The sequence below is a fragment of the Staurois parvus genome, unplaced genomic scaffold (assembly GCF_062004578.1).
Source record: "Staurois parvus isolate SC_StPar_1 unplaced genomic scaffold, SC_StPar_1.0 ptg000774l, whole genome shotgun sequence".
Classification (NCBI taxonomy): Eukaryota; Metazoa; Chordata; class Amphibia; order Anura; family Ranidae; genus Staurois; species Staurois parvus.
The window spans coordinates 639367-665642 of NW_028318570.1; the positions used below are offsets into that span (position 1 = coordinate 639367).

A 26276-nucleotide genomic window follows, 5' to 3' on the forward strand; every position below is an offset into this window, starting at 1 on the left:
ATAATGGATAAAGCGGATGAGGAGATGTTTAAACTGGACGGAGTATACAGGATTGGGAAGTATCAACAAGAAAAAGAGATAGAAAAACCAAGAGATATAATTGTTAAAGTCCATAACTATGGAGATAGAGAAGAGATATGGAAAAAGATTAAAGGGAAAACAAATATTACATATGGAGAGAAAAATATTCAAATTTTTGCAGACTTAACATCAGAGACTCTAAGAAGGAAGAGATCACTGAAACCCCTATTAGAAGTGATGAAAAAACATAGTGTGAAATACAGATGGGGCAGTGATACAAGTTTAATCGGGTGGAGGGATGGAATTACATCTTAAAATTCCCGGAAGATATGGAAGATTTTTGTGATAAACTTGGACTGCAGAGACAAGTGATACCGGGTTGGGAAGTGGAAGAGGGAGAGATGGACACTGGTAGATTAGGAAAATGGCAGTTGGTTAAAAGAGTAAATAGAGAGACAATAGATAAGGGGACACTGGGGAGGAGGGGGGGAAGGTGAGCGGTCATAGGCGGAGTCAAACCCCTATAGAGGGATCAAAGGTGGAACATGATCCAAAGGCAAAGGAGGCCTGGGAGGGGGAGGATGTCAGGGAGGGGGGAGGGGAAGGGGGAGGGGTATGGTGAGGGATGGGGATAAGGATGGTATAGGGGGAAGTTTTTAAAAATACTCTGCATAGGGAGGAGATGTATACAAGAAATATGGAAGATATAAAGTTTATAACATATAATGTAAAGGGGTTGAATAGTCTTGGGAAGAGATTTAAGCTATTTAAGGAGTTGCAATATAGAGAAGCTTCGGTAGTTTTTTTACAGGAGACACATTTTGAGATTAAGTCAAATATTAAATTAATCACCAAAAATTATCCAACATGGTTCTATGCAGACTCCCCAATTAAGAGAGCTAAGGGGGTGGCAATTGGGTTTGCTAAAAATGTAAGGTGGGAGGTAGAGGAGAGACAGACGGATCCAGAGGGGAGATTTTTGTTTTTGAAAGGTAGATTGCAGGAAATAGAGTGTACAATAGCGAATATATACTGCCCAAATAAGAGACCAGAAGTATACCTGAAAGGGATATTAAGAAAATTGATGGATTTTAAAAAGGGAAGACTGATAGTGGCGGGAGATTTGAATCTATGCTTAGATCCACAGATGGATACAACTTCTCGTGTGCAACGAGAGGTAGGTAGGTCTATGAGGACCTTAAAAAAGGAGATACATGAGGGCCAACTAGTGGATATATGGAGAATAACGCATGGAAAGGTGACAGCCTTGCAGATCTGAGAAACAATGTCTGATGCTGAAAAGCTCATGAAGTACTAATAGATCTCGTAGAGTGTACCTTAGTGGGACAGAGGAACCCTATCCTTCAGACATCAGATGATAATTTCTCCAAAACAACTATTAATGGTGATGAAGAAACAGGGAGCTTAAATCCAATTGCCTAAAAAAGGCAGAGGCCAAGACATTTTCTCAAACAGCACATACCATGTCAAGACAGTGGAGAGAAATTTCCTTGGGATGTTTTGGAATATGACATAGGGAAGGAAAGAAATTGTCCTGGTTAAGGAGGAAGGAAGTGACCACCTTAGAGAGTGAAGAGACTCTAGGTCTCAACTTGGAGGTTCTCTGTATAGAGTTGATAGCAAGGCCACCAAGCAAAATTGGATTTCCACATGCAGTGGTAGACTTTCCAGGAGCCTGACTCCCTAGTCTTCAAGAGGGTAGGAATAACCGAGTCTGACAAGCCCTTATTCCTGTTGAACAGGGCCTTGATAGCCATGCCATCAAAGCCAGCAACAAATAAGCAAGATGGTGTACCAGCCCTTGGAACGGAAGGTCTGGACAATTTGGAAGGACACATGGGAAGTCTGCAGGCAGCCCAAATATGACTGAGTTCCATGTGCTTATGGACTACTTTATTGTGATGAGAAATACAAGAATTAACTATATGTTGATCATGCAATCCAGACAAGGGAGGATCTGGAGAGGAGGAAAGGTTAGAGAAAACTAATCTCACAGCATAACTGCAAAGGCTTAAGGGTCCCAGGACATGGCAGAAAACTTCAGTTTGTTTTGCATCTGGACACCAGAAGATCCATTTCGATTCAATACTACTTGGATGGACTTTCTATGTTCTCCCTGTGATTGAGTTGTTTTCCTCCAGGTAATATGATTTCCTCCCACACTCCAAAGAAATGCTCATAATTGAATTGGCTCCCATCTAAAATTGGCCCTATTATCAGGAGCATAACTACAGGGGTCACAATTGTGACCCTGTCCTATGCTCCAGGGGCCTGTGTGGATTCCCTGTACACCTGGATAGGAGGGGCAGTGGGGGAGGCATATAAAGGAACCACTTCCCTCCATTTTCCTCCTTCACCTGCTGAATGCCCGCTTCGCCTCCTCTCCCTCCTGCAGGCATTCAACGGTTGCTGGAGGAATATGGAGGGGGTTGGTTCCTCTATATGCCGCACCCACCACCCCTCCTATCCAGTTTCTTTCTGCTGTCCCTGGGCCACTGTGATCTCTCCCAGCCCCCTGTGCTCTCTGTTGCCCCCCCATGCTGTCTCCCGGCCCCTCCCTTGTTTCCCGCAGCTCTGCTGGGTCCCCCCAAACTTTTTCCAACCAGCTGTTGCAGGGGATGTGTCAGGATGAAGAATGGGGTAAGGGGATAGTAAATATGTAATTTACTGGCCCCTTCCTTGTCTGAATGGAAAGAGTCAGTGATCAATAATGATCACTTACTCTGTCCATTCATAACTGAAGCATAGTAAACAGCTGAGGCTACAGAGATGGAAATTGAAGGATGTGTCCTCAATGTCCTTCTTTTTCTCAAAGGTGAAACATCAAAGGTTTGTTTAGACCCCTGATATCTCACCAAAGCCCCAATGGGGCTCCTAAAAAAAAATAAAAAATAATATTGTAAAAAAAATGTAATGGTAAAAAATAAAATAACAATATAAAAAAACTACTGACACCAGTGGTGGAACTACCAGAGTCGCAAAGATTGCATCAGCCTGTTTGAAATCACTCATGCAGGTTGCATAGGAACCAGACTGCAGATGGGACATGCAGTCCTAGACACAAACTGCCCCATTTGATGTTATTGGGAGAAAACTACAGCCTCCTGGATGCCCTGCTCAAGGAGGAGAACCCAATGAGCTCAGGGAAGAAAGCTCTGGGTGGAGTAGCACGGGATAGATGGGAGAGGAACTATGCTGCCAAGACTACAGGGGACAGAGTACAGAGAAGACTGTGCTGTGGGATGCCAGAGAGGGAAAGAACCACTCTGCCCAGCACCACCAGAGAATGAATGAGCCACTGCCGGGGTAGGGACTTGCTACTCTAAGGACCAGAGTTTCCCAGGGCAACCCAGAGTGAGTGACCGTCCAACCAAACCAAATCACTGCTGTGTCACTGGGTCTGGTGAGAGGGCCTTACACTCATTGCTTGCTATTGCTGTCATAGAATGAGCCTGTAGGAACTGCCTAACCTGCTATCCTATAGCCCTAATACTGCCTGTAGGCTTTATTTTTTCCCATAAATTTTTATTTGGTTTTACAAATATAGTTACAACAATAAAAAAAAACAAAAACAAAAATAGGACAGTGAAAAACTACACAATATCACAGTATAGGTGCTGCGGTAATGTTTGACAAAGAGAAAAAAGGAAATATTGACTAATTCCTAACAATCCTACTACAGGTGAAACTCGAAAAATTAGAATATCGTGCAAAAGTTCATTTATTTCAGTAATGCAACTTAAAGGTGAAACTAATATATGAGATAGACTCATTACATGCAAAGCAAGATAGTTCAAGCCGTGATTTGTCATAATTCTGATGATTATGGCTTACAGCTCATGAAAACCCCAAATCCACAATCTCAGAAAATTAGAATATTGTGAAAAGGTGCAATATTCTAGGCTCAAAATGTCCCACTCTAATCAGCTAATTAAGCCATAACACCTGCAAAGGGTTTCTGAGCCTTTAAATGGTCTCTCAGTCTGGTTCAGTAGGAATCACAATCATGGGAAAGACTGCTGACCTGACAGTTGTGCAGAAAACCATCATTGACACCCTGCATAAGGAGGGAAAGCCCCAAAAGGTAATTGCAAAAGAAGTTGGATGTTCCCAAAGTGCTGTATCAAAGCACATAATAGAAAGTTATGTGGAAGGGAAAAGTGTGCAAGGCAAGGTAGCAGGCAAGGCAGCTGGCACAGGCTATCAGGTGGAGCAGCGGGCACCTGGCCATCAGGCGTAGCAGCGGGCACCGGGCCATCAGGCGGAGCAGCGGGCACCGTGTCATCTGGCAGAACCGCGGGCACTGGGTCACCAGGCGGAGCAGCAGGCACCGAATCATCTGGCATGACAGCGGGCACCGAGTCATCTGGCACGACAGCGGGCACCGAGTCATCTGGCAGAACCGCGGGCACTAGGTCACCAAGCTCGACAGCAGGCACCGAGTCATCTGGCGCGATAGCGGGTACCGAGTCATCTGGCACGACAGCGGGCACCGAATCATCCGGCAAGACAGCGGGCACCGAGTCAACTGGCAGGACAGTGGGCTCCAAGTCATCTGGCAAGACAGCAGGCACCGAGTCATCTGGCAAGACAGCGGGCACCGAGCCATCTGGCACGACAGCGGGCACCGAGCCATCTAGCAGAACCGCGGGCACTGGGTCAGCATGCTCGACAGCGGGCACCGGGTCATCAGGCATTGGATCGTCTGGCTTGACAGCGGGCATCGGGTCATCTGGCATCAGGTCATCTGGCTCGACAGCGGGTACCGAGTCATCTGCATAATAGGACCATCAGGCTGGGTAGACACATCAAGCTGGGTAGGGTACACTGGGTCATCGGGCATGGTTTTAGTTACTGGAGCGCAGGAAGTAAGCGCAGGTTTTTAAGTGGATAGAGCAGCTGTAGGCAGAGAAGAGCTGACGGATGGAACAAAGGAGGGAGCAGTTGCTACAGAGGGCTTCTTTACAGGGTTAAAGATAGGATAAGTGCAGCGAGTGGGAGCAGGGGACTGATATGTGGTAGTTAGCAGAGTATACTGGGCACTGGGTGTGCTGTTGGGGATGCAGGAAGAGTGCCTTGAGCAGAGGAATGATGTTGCAAGCTGACTGAGGCTGGGTGCAACAAGTCTGAGCATGTCTGCAGTATGGGTTGAACAAAGCTCAGCTTACACAAAGCCTTTCTGGTCAAAGACGGCACTGCGTTTATACAATCTCTTAGCACCTGTTGTGAACATGCAGAATAACGCTCCAAAAAGTAATCCACATCATCCTCCAATAACCACACCAGGGACTCTACCTGGTCGGCACTAAATGGTGGCAAAAATTCATCCTTGCATTCGGGGGTACCAGATGAACCCAACTCTGCACAAACCTGAATCAATGGTTGCACCTCAGAGAACTCTGTGCCCTGATCTACTAGGCAATGAGCGATCCTTATGCATTCTAGTAGTTGATCCCTGGTATACTCCTTCAGAGTATATGGGCACTCAAGAAGAAACCCCAGGACACCTTCACTGAATGGGGACATCAGTTACAACACGCTGCCCGCAGCTGGGTCCAAGGGTGTCAGATCACCAAGCTAGAGGAACTGTTGCAACTGCTGTTACTGGAGCAGTTTTACAATAGACTTTCAGGGGATGTTAGACATTGGGTCCGGGACAGACACCCCCTAACTTTAGCCGACGCTAGTCATTGGGCAAATGAGTACCTGGACAACAGGAGGCTAACCGAGCCCGCCATTCCCCCTGCACCTTGTCCACAACCAGTGGTGCCCACTCTGGTCACCTGATAATGCCTCAGACCACCCACACCTTCTGACCCAAAGCAGTCTGGCCCATGCTGTTATGGCTGCAACCAAGCAGGGCACATCCGCATTCATTGCCCCTGGAATCCACCAAGGCCCCAGAGCAGCCAACCCCCTCGGGGCACTTCCAACCGACCCACCACTCCCTATGGGCGAGCCTCTGCCTACTCCCTACAGGACCACCCCAGTAACACCGCCTCTTCATGGAGGAATTTTACCACCGAGGATGAGGACACCGGGGTCTTTCATGAGGCTAACCCTCTCCAGCCTGCCACCCCGGACAATCGCCAACATCACCAACAGGTTGTCCATGTTAACGGCCATCGGGCCCAAGGATTACGGGACACTGGGCCACACTCACCCTAGTCCAACCTCAACTGCTACAAGACTGGGCCAACACCAGGCGGTCTGTGGCCATACGGGTAGCGGGAGGCCATGTCTACCGGATTCCTACCACAAGGGTTCATCTGGACTGGGGGGCCAGGGCCAGGGACGTTGAAATTGGAGTAATGCAGAACTTGCCAGCTGAGGTTCTTCTTGGAAATGATCTGGGAGTCCTGGTCTCCACTTTTGGCATCAAGACCCCTGCTGAAGCTCATCCAGTCACCACTCGCCACCAAGCTAGAGAGCATGCTGCCGCTCCACCTGCCGAGGTTCTGGTAAGAGTCGAATACCCACCCCCTGCTGAGCTTGTCCTCGCCCTGACCTGGGATTCCCCTGCTGATTCTGCTAAAGAAACAGCCAGTGACCGGACCTTAGACCCCTATAGACAGAGGGCTGGAAGTGATCCTGGGGGACTGGGAGATGTGAGGTATGAGTGGGACCAGGGCAAGTTATACAGGGTCCACGAAGTAGCAGGGGTGGGCGCTGCCGAAATACCTCACCGGCAGATGGTAGTACCGCGGAAATATCGGCGTGACCTCCTCCAGATTGCGCATGATATTCCCCTTGCTGGGCATTTGGGCAAGCGAAGGACCCTGCATCGCTTAACCCAGAGTTTCTTCTGGCCAGGAGTATCGGGGGGACGTTCGGGACTACTGTCGGTCTTGTGAGGTCTGCCATAAAGTAGGGAAGCAGGGAGACAGGCCCAGGGCCACTCTGAGGCCCCTACCCATAGTCGGGGAACCTTTCAGTCGTATCGCTGTGGACCTAGTGGGACCCCTGAAACGGCCTAGTCCCACAGGCAAGAAGTATATCTTGACCATTGTCAACTATTATTATTATTATATTATTATTATACAGTATTTATAAAGCGCCAATAGTTCGCTCAGCGCTGTACATTACAAAGGGGGACAGAACATGTGACAGAACAATAACAATACAATGCAAAACATGAGGGGATTGAGGGCCCTGCTCTTTCGAGCTTACAGTCTAGGAGGGAGGGGATGGTGGCACAGGAGGAGATAGCTGTGGGGGATGGAGTGGTAGGAAGAGTGGAGGAGGTCGGCAAGTTAGCAGGGGGTGGGGTAGGCTTCCCTGAAGAGATGGGTTTTCAGGGTGCACCTAAAGGAGAGGAGAGTAGGTGATAATCTGATGGGTTGGGGCAGGGAGTTCCAGAGGATGGGTGACACCCTGGAGAAGTCCTGGAGGCGGGCATGGTAGGAGAAGACCAGGGAACTAGAGAGAAGGAGGTCTTGTGAGGAGCGGAGTGTGCGTGCTGGGCGGTACTTGGATATTAGGTCAGTAATGTAGTTCGGGGCAGTATGGTGGACAGCTTTGTATGTCAGCGTTAGGATTTTGAATTTGATCCGTTGCGCAATCGGAAGCCAGTGGAGGGATTGGCAGAGGGGGGTGGCAGAGACGGAGCGGTTGGAAAGGTGAATGAGTCTGGCAGCCGTATTCAGGATCGACTGAAGCGGGGATAGCCAGCGGCGAGGCAGGCCAGTGAGGAGGGAGTTGCAGTAGTCGAGTCGTGATATGATGAGGGAGTGGATGAGCTGTTTTGTGATGTCTGGGGTTAGGAATGTGCGGATTTTGGCGATGTTGCGGAGGTGGAGTCTGCACGAGTTTGTTAAAGATTGGACTTGGGGCTGGAAGGATAGGTTGGAGTCCAGAGAGGGAGTGAGAGGGAGGTGATAGCATTATGGGTAACGCTGAAAGAGCGTTGTGACAGGTAGGATGAGAGCCAGGAGAGCAGAATCTCTGAGGCGGAGGGAGTGTAGTTTTTTGAGGAGGTACCCGGAGGCCGTAGCGCTGAGAGATGTGCAGGCAGAAACAGTTGCTCAAGCCCTGCTGCAGATCTTTACTCGGGTAGGATTTCCTTGGGAGATCTTGACCGACCAAGGCTTACCCAACAACTTTGGAAGTTGTGTCGGATCAGACCGCTGTACAGCTCTCCCTACCACCCCCAGACCAATGGGCTCTGCGAACAGTTTAATGGTACACTGAAACAGCTCCTCCGAATGTTCACCATGTCCCATAAGGACTAGGAGCAGCATCTTCCCCACCTCCTGTTCGCCTACCGAGAGGTACCGCAGGAGTCCACTGGGTTCTCTCCCTTCGAGCTGCTGTACGGCCGGAGGGTTTCGGGGACCCCTGGATCTCCTACGCGAACACTGGGAGGGAGCAGTGGCCGAGGAGGGGACCTCGGTGGTGGCCTATGTGCTGGAGCTCAGGAAGAGGCTACAATGGTTGATGACCCTAGTACGGGACAAGCTTGAGGCCCGCCCAGAGCCGACAGAAACGGTGGTATGACCGGTCTGCCCGAGACCGAACGTTTCACTTAGGACAGAAAGTGTTGGCCTTGAAACCAGTCAGGCATGACAAATTACAGGCTGCCTGGCAGGGGCGTACTAAGTGGTGGAGCAACTCTGTGATACCACATACATTGTAGCTCGCGATGGAAGGATCCGGCAAACCTTCCATGTGAATATGCTGAAACCATTCATCAAACGACAGGAGGAGAGTGTAGCTGCTATTTGCGCTCCGGCTACCAATGACTCAGAAACGCTTCTTCTGCCGGGGCTGCCGGGGGACAGACAGTCCCAGCTGAGTGTAGCGGATGTAGATATCAGCACATGGCTGCCTCCCCAGGCCCAGGAACAGGCCCGACAACTGCTCCAAGAGCGCCGAGGGCTGTTCTCATCTCTGCCCGGTTACACCACCACAACTGCCCACCAGGTAGATACGCAGGGTCAGGCCCCCCTGAAGCAGGCAGCCTACTGAGTGCCTGAGTCCATCAGAGAAGGGATGAGAAGAGAGATTAAGGAAATGTTGGATTTAGGTGTGATAGAACCCTCTGACAGTCCCTGGGCCTCCCCAGTAGTCCTGGTACCCAAGAAGGACGGAACCTCCCGGTTCTGTGTGGACTACCACAGGCTCAATGACCAGACCGTGACCGATGCATACCCCATGCCCCGGATAGACGAGCTGCTGGACCGAATGGCCATAGGTAATTTTCTTACCACTATCGATCTCTGTAAGGGGTACTGGCAGATTCCGCTGGATGCGGACACGGTACCAAAGTCGACATTCATCACCCCTTTCAGCTTGTACCAGTCCAGGGTCATGCCGTTTGGGATGACGAACACCCCGGCTACCTTTCAGAGAATGGTAGATAAGCTGCTGGATGGGCTGCAGGACTTCCCCTGTGCCTATCTAGATGATATAGCTATCTACAGTGATAGTTGGGAGGATCACCTCCGACACCTCCGGGAAGTGCTTGATCGCATTGGGCAAGCAAGGCTGACCATCCGACCTGACAAATGCCATGTTGGGGTGTCCGAGGTCCAATATCTAGGACATTGGGTAGGATGTGGGAAGCAACGACCCGCACCGGCAAAGGTGGAAGCGGTAGCAAATTGGCCCACCCCCCGAACCAAGACCCAGGTCCTTGCCTTCCTAGGCACTGCGGGGTACTACCGTAAATGCATCCCCAACTACCGCGTCATTGCTAAACCCCTAACGGATATGACCCGGAAGAATCTGCCCCGACAGGTTGTGTGGTCCCCAGAGTGTGAAACGGCTTTTCAAAAGCTCAAACATGACCTGATCCATGCTCCCGTTTTGGCTGCTCCTGACCTTTCCAAACGGTTTTGTGTTCACACAGATGCCTCCACCTTTGGATTGGGCGCTGTTCTGAGCCAAATCGGGGACGACGGGAACGACCATCCAGTGGCCTACCTAAGTAGAAAGTTGTTACCCCGGGAGGTGACCTACGCTGCCGTGGAGAAAGAGTGTCTTATCTTAGTATGGACCCTCAAGAAATTGCAGCCCTACCTGTACGGGCGCTCCTTTACCATACTCATCGATCACAACCCCCTGGTATGGCTAAACCGGGACTCTGGGGACAATGGTCGTCTGCTGCGGTGGAGCTTGGCCCTCCAACCCTATAACTTTACCATCCAGTATTGACCGGGGAAGCAAAACGCCAACGTGGATGGGTTGTCCCTTCAAGCCGAGTTGGAGAAGTGACCCTCTGAACTGACCAGCCCCAAGCGGACCCGTTTAAAGGTCTCGCCGGGTCTGGCGGGTGTTACGCAACGGGGGAGCCTTGTGACGAACCGTCCCTTTGTGATACCATTTTGCCCTGTTTCAGTTTTCTCCCCTTGGTAAAGCTGTATATATTTAGCAGCTGGTATGTAGACAGTCATTCTACACTGTTTGTTTAGGGAAATGTGACCTTGCAGTCTTTCACTTCTAATAGAGTTCATAGTGTATTGTTGGTTGTAGGGTTTTGTTGTGGGTGGGGAAAACCCGATGACAGGCTGTCTGGTGGGGGTGGGGTTGGAGCTGTATATACTGAGCTGTGTTTAATAAAGATTGAGTCATTTTCACCCTACACGAAGTTCCGACTCGTGGTTTGGGGAAGGATTAGTTTTGAGCTCTAATACCTGCCTTGGCAGAACACTGGAAGACTTGCAGGACAAGGGGACCATTGGCTCAGACGCATCGCTCCGCACGAGGAAGCCCAGGTGGAACGGTTCCGCCACAGATGCTTTGTGATAGTCCCTAATGTCAACAAATCCCATTCCTCCTATTTTTTTGTGTTTGATTAATATATTATGTGAGCATCTAGGGCTCATATTTCCCCAGATGTATTTTTTAAGCATAGATAGTTTTGTTAGATATGAAGATTTAATTGGGATTGGAATTGATTTAAATAGATATAAAATATGTGGCAATATGAACAATGCGGCCAGTCTGCAAGACCAGGATAGTTCATGTTTAGCCATTTGATTAAGGTGGGTTTGAATTTTTGGAATTAATTTAGAATAATTGAGAGTTCCTAGGCCAGAGGTTTTGTTTGTCAACAATATTCCAAGATAAGGGATGGCTTCATTTTCCCAGATGTAGGGAAATTTGTTTTGGAGGTGCATTTTTAGAATGTGATCTACACCCAGATTTAGGATATTAGATTTGGATGCATTTACTTTATAATATGAAATATTACTGAATTGTATGAGAGTTTGTTGAATTGCTGCTAAAGAAGTAGAGAGATTACTTAGCATTAAAATTATGTCATCCGCAAAGAGCGTTATTTTGTGGAAGCCATGTATATCTGGATTGTTTCTTATAGTTTAAGCAAGAGGTTCAATTGATAGGTAAAAAATTAGTGGCAACAATGGGTGGTACCATTCGTAATTAAGAATGGTTTGGATAGCTTGTTAGATACATAGACTTGGGCGGAAGGATTTCAGTAAAGTGCTGAAATAGCATTAATAATTGTTCCTGAAAATCCAAATTTATGCAGCACTTCAAACATGTATGTCCAGTGTATCCTATCAAAAGCCTTTTCGGCATCCAGAGCAAATAATGAGGGAATTTTTTGTGAGTCTGCGTAATGTTGATTAGTCTCCGTCCGGGTTGCGTCAGATGTTTGTCTACCTTTAGTAAAGCCTAACTGATCAGGCTTGATCAATTCTGAGAGTATATTGGTCAGTCTGCACGCTATAATTTTAGCGTAAATCTTAATATCAGTATTTAGTAAAGAAATAGGGCTGAAATTTTGTGGGTTGGCTGGATCTTTACCTAATTTGGGGATTGTTACGATTAATGCTTGTAGCATTTTGGAAGGTCATGAGGTGGAAGAAAATGCATCAGTGTATAGTTGGTTTAGATGAGGACTCAGGGTATTTTTGAAAATGTTATAGTATTCACTGGAAAATCCATCTGGTCCTGGACTTTTGCCATTGGGTAGTTTTTCTATTCTGTTTATTTCGTTTATTGTGATAGGGGAGTTTAAGATACTTAATTGTGATTTTGAAAGAGTGGGTAAGCGAATTTGTGATGAAAATGATTGTATGTTTTCTATAGAAGGTTGGAGAATGGATTTGCCTTGATTTAGGGTATAAAGCAAATTGTAGTAACTAGCAAATTAATTTGCTATTTCTTGAGGATTAGTGACTTTAGTTTTATCTTTTGGGTTGATAAGATACGGTATTTTAGTTCTAGTATGCAGGGATTTCATTTTATTTGCTAGGTATTTCCCTGCTTTGTTTCTATTAGAGTAGTAGTTGAGTGCATCTTTGCATACTTCTATCAAATTGGTACATTAGTAAGGAGGTAATTCGTTCCTTAGTCTGGAGAGTATATTCAAGGTGGTGTGATCGACTTGAGCTTTATTTTGCGTTTCTAGTTTACGAATATCCTGTCATTAAGCTTTTTTTTTTTAGTGCACATTTGTAAAATTATCCCACGTATATATGCTTTGTGAGCGCACCAAAGAGTTCCAGAGTTTGATACAGATTGTGAATTTATATGGAAGAACTGCTCAAGATGTATTTCAAGTATCAAGTTATTGTTGGGGATTTCAATAGTTATTGTTGTGTGGTTTCAATAAGTGGTTATCCGAAATAGTAAATGAAACCAGCGTGTGGTCTGACCACGTTATATTGCCTGTAGGTAATGTGGTAACATTTTGCAGTAGTCAGTTATGTACCAATATAAGGTCAATTCTCAAATAAGATTGGTGTCTAACCAAAAAAAAGGTGTAATCTCTTTCACCTGCATGATGACACCTCCAAAAGTCGTAGACATCTTAATTTATTAGAAAGGGGTATAGGGTTGGGTTAGTCTTTTTTTGAGATCTTGTTGAGTCTAGGTTTCTGTCAACTATGAGGTTGAAGTCACCGCATAGAATAAGGGAACCAGAAAGATTTTTAGAGATTAGTTTGAAGAGCTTGGTAAAGTATCTTTTTTGATGAATATTAGGTGCATATGAATTTACAATAGTGTAATCTGTATTATCTATGGCACATATAAGAATCAGATACCGGCCTTTGGGGTCTGAGATATCTTTATGAAGAACAAAGTTTAATGTATCTCTAATAGCAGTGAGTACTCCTCCTTTTTTTTCAGAGGCATTGGCAGTATATACATGTGGAAACTTTTTGTGTGAAGGGGCCAAATCTACGAAATGAGTCTCTTGAACACAGAGAATATTACATTTATCTTTAAATGCCTGTTTCCACATGTTTGTACGTTTGGCCAGATGATTCAAGCCATTGACAATAATAGAGATCATTTTTATACCCATTGAATAGATATATTTACTGATATTAATCAGGGCTTAACCAAGAGGCACCTAAAGCAGTAATACATTTTTATGCACATGTCAGTTAAACCATTTAGACTAACAGGAATTACACAATAGTAGAAACAAAAAAGAAAAAAATAAACAAATACAGATAACTGAACTGATAACAAATCATTAAAAAACTCCATGATGAGGAATTGAAATTGTCTCTAGAAAAGTGTCATTTTTATCAGCCTTCAGTTAATTACCTCAGGCATGTTGTCTCCGCTGAAAGAAATAGCTACTGACCCCAAAAAGCTGGAAGCTGTCACCTCCTGGCCAAGACCTACCAACATAACTGAGCTTAATTCATTCCTAGGGTTTTGCTCATACTACAGAAGATTCGTCAAGGGAGTCACTAAAATAGCTCAGCCCCTTTATGCATTGTTGAAGAATGAGGATGATGATGACAATCCAGATTTCACCAGAACCAGTCAAACAGACCAGAGGTCCCAGGAAGTTTCGGGAGTCAATTCAAGACCAGTGGACTGACCAGTGTGAGCAAGCTTTCAGTCAGCTGAAGTGGAGCTTTACAACTGTTCCCATTCTAGCCTATGCTGACCCAACCAAACTATATGAACTGCATGTCAATGCCAGTTGAAGTTTGCTAGGCGGAGTGTTGTATCAAGAGCACAATAGACACCTGCGGCTTGTTGCCTATGTTACAGAACACCTACTGAGGAGAACTACATTACCCATAAGTTGGATTTCTTGGCTCTGAAGTGGGCAGTGGTGGAGAAACTGATTAGCTACTTGTATGGGGCAGACTTCGTAGTCAAAACTGACACAACTCGCTCACATATATTCTTACCACAGACAAGCTGAATGCCACCGGGCACAGGTGGTTGGCCACCCTATCAGGGTTCCATTGCAGCTTAAAGTACCATCCAGGGGTCGGGAACAGGAATGCTGATGTCCTGTCAAGGAGACCCTCTGAACAGTGGATTCAAGATACATGCCCTATGTCAAGGGGCAGAATATCAATTCAGAGGCGTGACAGGGGCCGAAGCTATCGGAGTCTCAGTGGCAGGTGTCCCTAAATACTACTGTGACATGTCTCAAGTCAAGGATGAAGGCCTATCTAAGCTTTCAAACAAAGACTTAAGAAAGAACCAAATACAGGACCTCCTCTGTAAACAAACATTGAAGGCCATGGAAGGTCAATGTCCAGATCTGCTGCTCACAGACTCTTCAAGGGAAGCACAGCTGATACACAAAGAATGGGATCGGTTGCAGCTACACAATGGGGTGGTCTACTGAAGGGGCCCCTCAGATGGTCCTAAAGATAAGTTGCAGTTATTCTTGCCGGGAAAGCATAGAAAAACTGAGCTGACTGCCTTACATGATAGTTATGGTCACTTAGGGCCTGAAAGACTGTCCAAACTAGTGAGAGACCGCTTCTTTTAGCCTGGCATGTGGGTCGAAGTTGAAGGATACTGCCACTCTTGCTTGCAGTGCATACAGAGGAAAACTTTACCCAACAGAGCTGCCCCAATGGGCTATCTTCAAAGTCAAGGACCAATGGAATTGGTGTGCATTAGCTTTATGTGTCTGGAACCTGACTAGAGTGGATGGGGAAATGTCCTGGTGGTAACTGACAACTTCACCCTGTATGTTTAGGCATTCCCAACCAAAGACCAGCAAGCATCTACAGTGGCAAAATTTCTGGTAGGGAGGTCCTTTGTTCACTGTGACCTGCCTCAACATATTCACTCCGACCAAGGAAGAGACTTTGAGAGTAGACTTATTAAGAGACTCTTAGACCTTTTGGGCATTCAGAAATTAAGAACAACCATCTACCACCCTTAAGGGAATCCTCAGCAAGGATGATTTAATTGCACCCTTCTAGATATGCTTGTGACTCCTACGTCTGAAAAGAAGCAACATTGGAGCTAGCAAATTGCAGCTATCATAAATGCCTATAATAGCACTGAAAATGGCCTTACAGGCTGATATCCAAAAGGAAAGTTTGACTCCCTGAAAAACACAAATTGTCTGATTGCTGGAAGTCCCAGCCAGGTACCAGTGTACCAGATTCACCCAGAAGGAAGCATGGGCCCACTAAAGCCCTGGCAAAAAAATCACCTACTGCCTCTATCAGAAGCAGTTTGTGTGCCTGAACATCCAGATCCACAGCCTACTTAATCTACCTCTCAAAGATTACATCCAATAACCAGATGTCTATCTCTGACAAACACAGATGAAGAGGACAGTGAGGAAGAAGAAATGGACAGGGACTGTCTATGGCCATCTACAATATCAGAGACTGCCATTCCTTCTCTTAATGTGGAGACAGATACTGGGACCCTCAGGCCTAAGGCTCCAGAATTCATACCCCAAAGTCAATCTCTGCCTAGTGAAGAAGCCTTTCAAACCCCCGGACTGCAAAGGATAAATAAACTTTTCCAACCTTCTGTAGAGTCAGAAAAAGCCAGTTGTACCAGACACATCTGAGCGCATAAAGCAGAGAGAAAAGAGAACAATTTGCCCCCCCCCCCTAAAGATTGACTAATGATACTTTAGGGGAAAGCTCTGAGGAAGCCATCTTCACCTCTCACAGAACTCAAGACACACTTACCTTTCCCACTACAGATTTAGTGGAGGGCAACTCCAACTCACCCTCTTGCACATCTAGGTGGGCCATCCCAATATCGGTGGCTTGCAGGCAACACAACTTCACCTCTATTGACAAATAGTGGGAGGCTCCCTTGCCAGATTCATTTGTACATGCCAATTGCTTGTTTTCTTATAAGTAATAACCTGTTTTGCCCCCAATGTACTTGAGAACTTGTACCAGGTTATGGACATTATATGCAAATAGATGCCATCCCTCCTTTGGGGACCAAAGGTTCTTTGGTGAGGGGAGTGTGTAGCAGGTGCTTCACAGCCCACCCCCCAGGCCTCTAATTTTAAGGCCCCACTCTATCTTTCTCTTTGAATATATGGGATAGACTATCAGCAAACTGCAAATTTAGATCTCTGCACAGTCCTTTGGCTCCATCGTTGCTTAAACCTGTTTTCACTCCACAAGATTTTGCCTGGTGGACCAACAAAATTTTTACTGTGCATAGCAGATCTGTATATTGGTTGGAGTGTTTTTTCAAAACAACTTGAGCAATAAAAATATTAATTGCCACATATTCAATTCTATAGACATTCCCAGATAGCACATTTTAAAGCCTTTCTAAAAACTGACTCTGATATTCCTTCCTCTACGTCTGTAGGATATCTCTGCAAGAACTTTGAATACACAGGCCAAAATTCCAAGATATATACATACCTTGATGTCCACAAAATTGTTCTGTATGGAAAAATAGGAACAAGATGTGGCAGAGGTGTTTGAAATAGATGTCTGGTGCAAGCTTTGCCTCTAAGACATGTATCACCACCTTGATATCTTTAAGGCTTGGTTAGGACAAAAATGAGAACACCTAGTTTACAACTGATAATGAGGACTTGCCTGCACTTTACGTACAAGGTTAATTATGGTGCCCAGCCCTCTCCTTAACAATATAAAGAAGAAATTTTTAAGAAAGCAAGATAAGTAAAACGTTTTACTTTTTTTTTTTTTAAGTCATGCTATGTGAATGTGAACATGTCATAGTTAGGTGTTATTCCAATTCTGTTGCAAAGGCCCCACCTCTACATTTGGCAACCTTGTAACTAATGCAACCTCCAAGCCGCTAAACTACCTTTGGAGTTGTTTGGCAGTGGTAATACTTGGCTAAATAAATCCTTATGTATATACTGTAGATCAGTGGTTCTCAACCTGGGGGTCGCGACCCCTTTGGGGGTCGAACGACCATTTCCCAGGGGTCGCCTAAGACCATCGGAAAACACATATTTCCGATGGTCTTAGGAACCGAGACACCGCTGCTGTCTCCGGCGATGTGTGGGCGGGATGATATGCTGCCCCCTGTCACCGCCTCCTCGCCGCTGATTGGCCACCGGAACTGTAGCTCAGGAGAGGCACACAGGCGGCCAATCACCGGCGAGAAGGTGGAGCTTGGAGAGGAGGAGCCGAGCGGCAGCGCGCGGAGATCGAAGAAGATCGAGGGAGCTGCAGGAACGAGTGAAGAGAGAGGCCAGAGAAGGAAGACAGCTGACAGGTAAGTGCAAATTTTGCTGCTGCAGCCAGGTATGCAGGCTGTAGATGGGAGAGGGAGAGAGCGAGCCCAGGCTGGAGCAGGGGTCAGCAAGGTAAGTATCATTGGTGTCAGTGGAAGGGATAGTGCCCCATCATTTGTGTCACTAATACCAATGATGGGGCACTATTCCTCCCCCCACTGACACCAACGATGGGGCACTATTCCTCCCCTCACTGACACCAACGATGGGGCACTATTCCTCCCCCCACTGACACCAACGATGGGGCACTATTCCTCCCCCCACTGACACTAACGATGGGGCACTATTCCTCCCCCCACTGACACCAACGATGGGGCACTATTCCTCCCCTCACTGACACCAACGATGGGGCACTATTCCTCCCCTCACTGACACCAACGATGGGGCACTATTCCTCCCCCCACTGACACCAACGATGAGACAGTATTCCTCCCCTCACTGACACCAACGATGGGGCACTATTCCTCCCCCCACTGACACCAACGATGGGGCACTATTCCTCCCCCCACTGACACCAACGATGGGGCACTATTCCTCCCCCCACTGACACCAACGATGGGGCACTATTCCTCCCCCCACTGACACCAACGATGGGGCACTATTCCTCCCCCCACTTACACCAACGATGGGGCACTATTCCTCCCACTAACGCCAATGATGGGGCACTATTCCTCCCACTGATACCAATGATGGGGCACTATTCCTCCCACTCATACCAATGATGGGGCACTATTCCTCCCACTGACACCAATGATGGGGCACTATTCCTCCCACTCATACCAATGATGGGGCACTATTCCTCCCACTCATACCAATGATGGGGCACTATTCCTCCCACTCATACCAATGATGGGACACTATTCCTCCCACTGACACCAATGATGGGACACTATTCCTCCAACTGACACCAATGATGGGACACTATTCCTCCCACTGACGCCAATGATGGGGCACTATTCCTCCCACTGACGCCAATGATGAGGCACTATTCCTCCCACTGACGCCAATGATTGGGCACTATTCCTCCCACTGTTGCCAATGATTGGGCACTATTCCTCCCACTGACACCAATGATGGAGCACTATTCCTCCCACTGACACCAATGATGGGACACTATTCCTCCCACTGACACCAATGATGGGGCACTATTCCTCCCACTGACACCAATGATGGGACACTATTCCTCCCACTGACACCAATGATGGGACACTATTCCTCCCACTGACACCAATGATGGGACACTATTCCTCCCACTGACACCAATGATGGGGCACTATTCCTCCCACTGATACCAACGATGGGACACTATTCATCCCACTGACATCAGTGATGGGGCGCTAGTCCTCCCACTGCAAAATTACAGTTATGAAGTAGCAACGAAAATAATTTTATGGTTGGGGGTCACCACAACATGAGGAACTGTATTAAGGGGTCGCGGCATTAGAAAGGTTGAGAACCACTGCTGTAGATGAATATGATAATTCCTTTTTTTCACAAGACAATACAAAGCTGAAGAAACAGATGGACAGGCCAGGAAAGGCATTCGGAAGATCTGATCAATCTGACTATAATATTTTAGGTTGAATAAAAGGTTTAAATGTAATTAAATAAATTAAACATCAATATCTGATATGTTGTACAGAGTAAATCAGTTACCTAAGAAATTACGGCATCCTCCAGCTGTGGAGCCTCTGACCCAGTTTCCTTGATGAACAGTCACTTCCCACTTATGTTCTGTGTCATCATCCAGTGCATCAGGGGTAAGATTGCAAATTTCAACTTTATCAAAGTATCTTTTAAAGTCTTCAAACTGCATCCTGAAAAAAAAGTTTTAAAAATTTATAAAAACATACGGCTATCCTTTATCCTAAAATGTGCACCTGTGCCCAGGCTGTGGACATTTACATATGCAGTAAAATAGCTTTAAAACAAGCTCTGGCTCACCTCTCTAGTTGTTTGTTCTGTGAACTAATTAGTTCTCAAAGATCCTCAAACATCTCAATCCTCACCTCAATCCAGCGCTGCTGTCCCTCACTCCATGCCTGTCATCCATCCAACGCTGTGGTCCCCACTCCTAACCCCATCCAATGCTCCTTATGCCCCTATGTATTCTTCAACCCCCTAAACGAAGGCTTTTGTAACTCACTCCTCATCCCCATCTGATGATCCCCTGTTCCTCACCTCTCAGCTAATGATGTGGCACCTATGCCTCATTCCAACCTGACACTGCTCCCCTGCTTATCACCTGTTTGTACAATACTGTTGTCCCCTGTTGTCTGCTGCCTCTGCCCCATCACCTGCATACTACACCCTGCTCTGCTCCATTAACTTATTCATTATGGAATGACCATACATTTTTTCCTAGTTAAAATAAATACATTTAGACCAAACAGTAAGGGAACAGCTTTTTCTTATTGTAGGCAGTGCATGAAAGTTGATATCCCTTTCAGATGTAATGAAAACGAGTCTATTAAACAGTCACAAAACACTGCAGTGCAATACTATCTTCCTTCCTTCTTGTGAATAAGTATAAATTCTCTCCGGATCTATTGACTTTTAATACATAAGTGGGTCACGTAAAGCTTGATGAACAACTTTGATTCTTCCACCCAAATGACTGTTCCCAACTTTTCCACTCTCAATGTTTCCAAAAGTGTATGCAAAAAATAAGACTATATAGTGTAATGCCACAAAACAAAATTTATATATCAAATTATATTTAATTGTGCTTATAAAAAATCTCTGCCATATCCTACATGCAGATATACTCTTACCAAGACTTACTGCCCTTCCACCCCAGGGCCAAATATTGCAAACTTTAATCAGTTGCCCGCCGCCCTATAGCAGAAATACTGTTAAAAGGCGGCAGGGCTGCGCAAACTCATGTGTATATACGTGATTTGCATTTCTGGTTAGGGGGCACTCGCGCCACCATACCCGCGCTGCCACTGGCGGCCACGGATGTCAGAGATTCTCCGCCATCACCCGGCGATCGCCGAGCAACATTGACAGGGGAGAGACCTGTGTGTAAACAGCAGAGAAATACACAGCAGCATGTTTCTCAAGTAAAACACACACAGCACATATTGTAAAACAGCACACAATTAACCCTTTGATCACCCCAGGTGTTAACATCTTCCTGCCCAGTGTCAGTACAGTGTCAGTGCTTTTTATTGGCACTGATCACTGTATTAGTGTCATTGGGATGTCATGAGTTAGTCAGTTCCCACCCAGTGTCAGAATGCCTGCTGCAGTCCCGCTATAAGTCGCTGTTTGACGCCATCACTAGTATAAAAAAATTAAAAATAAAAATTCCAGTATATATACCGCCATTTGTAGACGCTATAACTTTCACGTAAACTGTAAATTAATTTATGTATTGGGATTTTTTTTTAGCACAGACCTGTAGCAGAATACATTATGGCCTAAATTTATGATGAAATATGATTTTTTAAATTTTTTTACTCGATATGTTTTATAGCAAAAAAGTAAAAAACATTGGGGATTTTTTTCAAAATTGCAGTTTTTCGGGTTATAGTGCAAAAAATAAAAAAAAAGCACAGATTGTCAAATACCACTGAAAAATAGCTCTATTTGTGGAAAAAAAAAAGGACATACATTTCATTTGAGTGCAGCACTGCATGACCACGCAATTGTCAGTTAAAGTAACACAGCGCTGTATTGCAAAAAATGAGACATAATTCTGGATCTAATCCTATATTAATTTTAGTGATTTTCCCTATCAAATGAACTATCCTCCGCCAGAACACCTGTATTTCTGGACACTCCCACCAGACATGATACCACGTGCCCTCCTCTCCACAACCTCTCCAACACATCCGTGATATTTCCATGTTCATCTTGTGCTCCACGTTGGGGGTAATATGCCATCTATTCAAACACTTAAAATTTATTTCTACTTCCCTCATACTAATATTTTCGTGAATTAATGTGAACATTTTCCTCTGCTCCTCCTCCTCTATTTTTCTCCCCATATCTCTTTCCCATTTCTCTATGTGCGTTAATTTTGTGTCTGTGTCAAGTTCCATTAATATCTTGTGTATTTTTGCCAATCCGTGTCTACCATTTCCCCGTGACTCAAATATTCTCTCAAATGGATTCCAATCTTTTCTAGTTCTTATAGGCTTTGGAAGGCTTTCAAAAAAGTACTTCAGTTGGTAATATCTTAGTCTATCCATCTTATTAAAGACTTCACCCTTTTTTTCCTCCATGTCCCTATATGACCCTATTTCCTCTCCTACCATTATATCTCTCAATTGCGCCTCCTGTTTTATAATCCATTTCCCTGCTATACTATCCTTACCCAGGATGAAAAATTTTGTGTTTCTAAGTGTTTCTAAGTGGTATTGTGTTTCTAAGTGGTATTAATTGTGAGTTAAAAACCCACCCCTTTTGTCTGTGTAGTAAATCCCATTCTTTTAAAACATTAAGAGTGTACGTGCTTGTGCTCTCCTCTAATTCCCTATATTGTGCGGGTACCCAAATACTTTTACTTAAACTTATTCCACTCAGTGCTGTCTCTATTTTAACCCAGCTTTTCTCGCAATTATCCCCGCTTTGTAATATCTCCTAAAGTCTGGAACCCCCAATCCTCCTCTTTCTTTACTTCTAGTCAACATTTCATAACCTATTCTAGGTTTTTTATTCCTCCATATACATTTTATTATCATTTTCCTAAGTTCTTTAAAGTATGCCTCTGGGAGTTTGATTAGGATCATTTGAAATCTGTATAATACTTTGGGGACAATTACCATCTTTATCAAGTTTATACGACCTATCCATGATGGATTTCCATTTCCTACTCTCCTCAGCTCCTCCTTAATCTCATTTAATAATGTTATATAATTTGCTTTATATAGGTTCTTAATTGAGGCTGATAGTTTTATTCCTAGATATTTTAGCTCTTTATCTCTCCAAAGGAAGGGGAATTCCTCTTGTAATTTTTCTTTTTCGCTGTTTTTGAGGTTTATGTTTAAGATTTCAGTCTTTGTCAGGTTAATTTTCAGATTCGACAGGTCTCCGTACTCCCTCAATGCTTTCATTAAATTTGGAAGTGCTGTTCTAGGGTTTCCAACATAAAACATCAAATCGTCCGCATATGCCACTACCTTATGTTCTCCATCTCCTATCTTTATTCCTTTTATGTCTATGTTCTTCCTAATCATGGACAGTAAGGGCTCCAGTGATAACACATATAACAATGGAGACAATGGACATCCCTGTCTTGTGCCATTTGACATCTTAAAATACTCTGATCTTCCTCCATTTACCATTATGGTAGCGGTAGGCCCTCTATATAATTCTCCAATCCACCCTCTCATTCTATCTCCTATTCCTAACGCTTCCAGAGTGTCCATCATAAAACCCCAACTTACTCTGTCGAATGCCTTCTCAGCATCTATCGACATCAGTATCATTGGAGTTTTCCCTTTTTTACCCTCCTGTATAAGCAACAATGATCTCAAAGCATTATCTCTGCCCTCTCTTCCTGAGACAAACCCCACCTGGTCTCTATGTATCCACTCCAGCATCAGCTTTTTCAGTCTATTTGCCAAAACCTTTGCATATACTGTATTTTAGTGTCAACATTCAGCAGTGCTATTGGTCGATAACTTGCACATTGCGAGGGGTCTTTATCTTCCTTCTGTATCAATACTATATTAGCCTGTAAAGATTCTCCCCTTATCTCCATCCCATTCCCCAAAGCATTCATATAAATCTTCATTTTAGGTATTAAAAGCTCATTATATTTTTTATAGTATTTAGCCGTATATCCATCCGGGCCCGGACTTTTCCCTCCCGCCATGCTTTTTAACGCTATTTTTATTTCGTCTGAAGTTATTTCTGCCTCTAAAGAGTTCAGTTGTGTTTCTCTTAATTTCGGTAGGCCTGCATCCTCTAGATATGTCTTTCTTTTCTCCCTATTTACTATTTCCGTTTTCTTAAACGTATCCTGAGGTATGATATTATACAGCTCATTATAATACTCTTTAAATATTCTAGCAATATCCTTGGTTGAGTGTACAAATTCCCCCTTAGGATTTCTTATTTTCTCAATATAATTTCTATTTTTCTTCTTTCTTAAAGTTCTCATTAAATACTTTCCCAGCCTATCTCCCCATCTATACCTTTCACATGTTATTTTATTAAAGACTCTTCTTTTTTCCTCCTCCATTACATTCTCTAATTCTTCTTTCTTCTTTATTATCAGCTGCATTATCTCCTTAGATCTTTCCCTTTTATGCACCTGTTCGTGATCATATATTTCATTTAATAATCTATTTATCTTTTCTCTCCTTTCTTTTTTCTTTTTTGCCCCCATTGCAATGAGTAGACCTCTAATGTAAGCTTTATGCGCTTCCCACACCATTGCAACCGACACATCTTCTGTTTCATTCTCTTCAAAAAACCATTCAATTTCCCTCTTTATTCTTTGACCAATCTCTTCATCCATGAGAAGTGCCTCATTCAACCACCACACATATCCTTCTCTCTCCTCTCTACCCCATCCTAACTTCATTGCAACTGGGGCATGATCCGACAGGGTGCTTCCTCCTATTTTTACTTCTACCACCAACTCTATCAATCGGTGTTCTACTAATATGTAATCTAGTCTAGAATAAGTCTCATGTACATGCGAAAAGAAAGTATAATCTCTCTCCTTCATGTTCCTGATTCTCCAGATGTCCACTAATTGACACTCATGCAACAGTTTCTTTAACATTCTCAAGGGCTTGCTTTCCTCCCTCCTCACACAGGAAGTAGTATCCATCCGTGGGTCCATGCAGATGTTAAAGTCCCCCGCTATTATCATACATCCCCTTTTAAAATCCATCAATCTCTTCAACACTTCTCTCATAAACCTCTCCGGTTTTTTATTTGGGCTGTATATGTTTGCTATTGTACACTCTATTCCCTGTAATTTACCTCTCAAAAATAAAAACCTTCCCTCCAGATCCGTTAATCTCTCCTCCACCTCAAACCTTACATTCTTTGCAAAGCCTATAGCAACTCCCTTTGCTCTTTTAGTTGGTGAGTCCGCATAAAACCACGTTGGAAAATATCTAGTCCTCAATCTAAGCTTCGAATCTATCTCTAAGTGTGTTTCCTGCAAAAATACCACTGAGGATTTTCTATGTTGGAGTTCTTTAAATAGCCTAAATCTCTTTCCTGGACAGCTTAACCCTTTTACATTGTAGGTTATATATTGGATTTCTTCCATCTTACTCTTTTCCTGCTAACTCCTTCTTCCTCCTTCCCTTCCTCTTTCTTATTCCTATTGAGCGTTTTTATCCCACTACACTTTTCTCTCCCCTTATCCCTCCCCCCCTCTCTCAGTACTCCCCTCAATCCCTTTCCTCCCCCTCCCCTCCCACCCCCGCCCCCACCACCTCTCCCCTCCCTCCTCCCCCCTCTTTTTAGGCCTTCGTTTTGCCTCAACATCATTTGTGGAGATAACATCCACCTTTGACTTAATCCTTAGGGCTACGCTCCTCCCATGGACAGCCTCCCCTCCCTCCGAATCTCCCCATTGACCCTCTTTCTACTTATACTTCTAAAGAAAAAAAGGGAAGAAGTTAAGCTTGAGTAGCGGGGGGGGGGAAAGGCGCTGGATTGGGAGCAAGGAGGTTCAGAAAGAGAGAGAAAAAAAAAAAAACCCTCTTCTCTCACTTCTCCTCTCCCTCCCCTCCCTACCTCCCCCCCTCCACCCGTCTCCACTCCTCCCCTCTTTTTAATCTATTTCCCCCAGATTCTTCTTCCCAACCATTAATTTCAATTCTCTGCATTTCAAATCTATCGGAAAGTTTCTCAAGTCCTCTGGGAACCTCAAATAGGCTGTTATTCCATTTTTCCATCCTATTAAGCACTCCGGTACTCCCCATCTATATTGCACCTTCTGTTTTTTCATCAGCTCCAGCAAAGGCCTCAGAGCTCTCCTCCTCCGGAGAGTCTCCGATGACAAGTCCGCATATATTTGGATATCCATTTCTCCATATTTTATTACTGGTTTTCCCTTAGTTTTCCTCCAAATTCTTTCCCTTTGCTGCAGTTCATAAAATTTAACAAGTATGTCTCTCGACCTTTCCTTCTCATAATTCCCCTGGAGTCTCCCGATTCTAGAGATTCCTTCTATATTAGTCCTTTCCATATCAGAGTTTCCCATTATAAAGTTCAGAATTTTGTAAACCTCCTCTTCCAATATTTCTCCTTTTAAACTTTCCGGTATCCCTCTTATCCTTATATTTCTCCTTCTTTCTCTATTCTCTTGGATTTCCGCCTTGTACTGCAATTTTTCCTGAGCTTTTTCCATATTAATTATCTTCTTCTCTAATTCGGAAATAATCTGGGTCTGATTTTTAACTTTCTGCTCCATTTCTTCCACTCTTAGCAACAACTGCCCCAGGTCATTCCGAATATTTACCATTTCTTGCTTTATTGTTCTCTCCAGATCTTTGAACATTTCTGTCATTTCTTTTTTATTTGGGATTTGGAGCTCTTTTCCTGTCTCTGATATTTGTTGACTACTGATATCCAAGTCCATTAATTGTTTAGGGCTATTTTGCATACTTAGATCTAATTCTCCTTTGTCATTTCTGCTCTGGGGCCTTTCCGGGGTCACGTTTCCCTGGGATGTGTACTTTTTAATTGTACCCGTTTGGGTCCCTTTTGGCCCGGTTCCTTTTGCACTTATATTTTTCATTTCTTCTGTATCTTTTCTATTTCTCTAGAGATTTGTGTTAAGAAGAAGCCGTTTATATGATTTGCA

At 44.7% G+C, this 26276-nt stretch overlaps 1 protein-coding gene across 4 annotated transcripts in view; it reads right to left on the bottom strand.

The window, feature by feature from the left end:
• Positions 1–26276, bottom strand: part of CAPN9 (calpain 9) — an 834396-nt gene that overhangs the window by 369539 nt on the left and 438581 nt on the right. For all 4 annotated transcript variants that reach the window (XM_089654542.1, XM_089654541.1, XM_089654540.1 and 1 more), the window contains exon 9: positions 19145–19305. In XM_089654542.1, coding sequence (XP_089510668.1) covers positions 19145–19305 — 161 coding nt within the window. The remainder of the gene's footprint in view (positions 1–19144; positions 19306–26276) is intronic.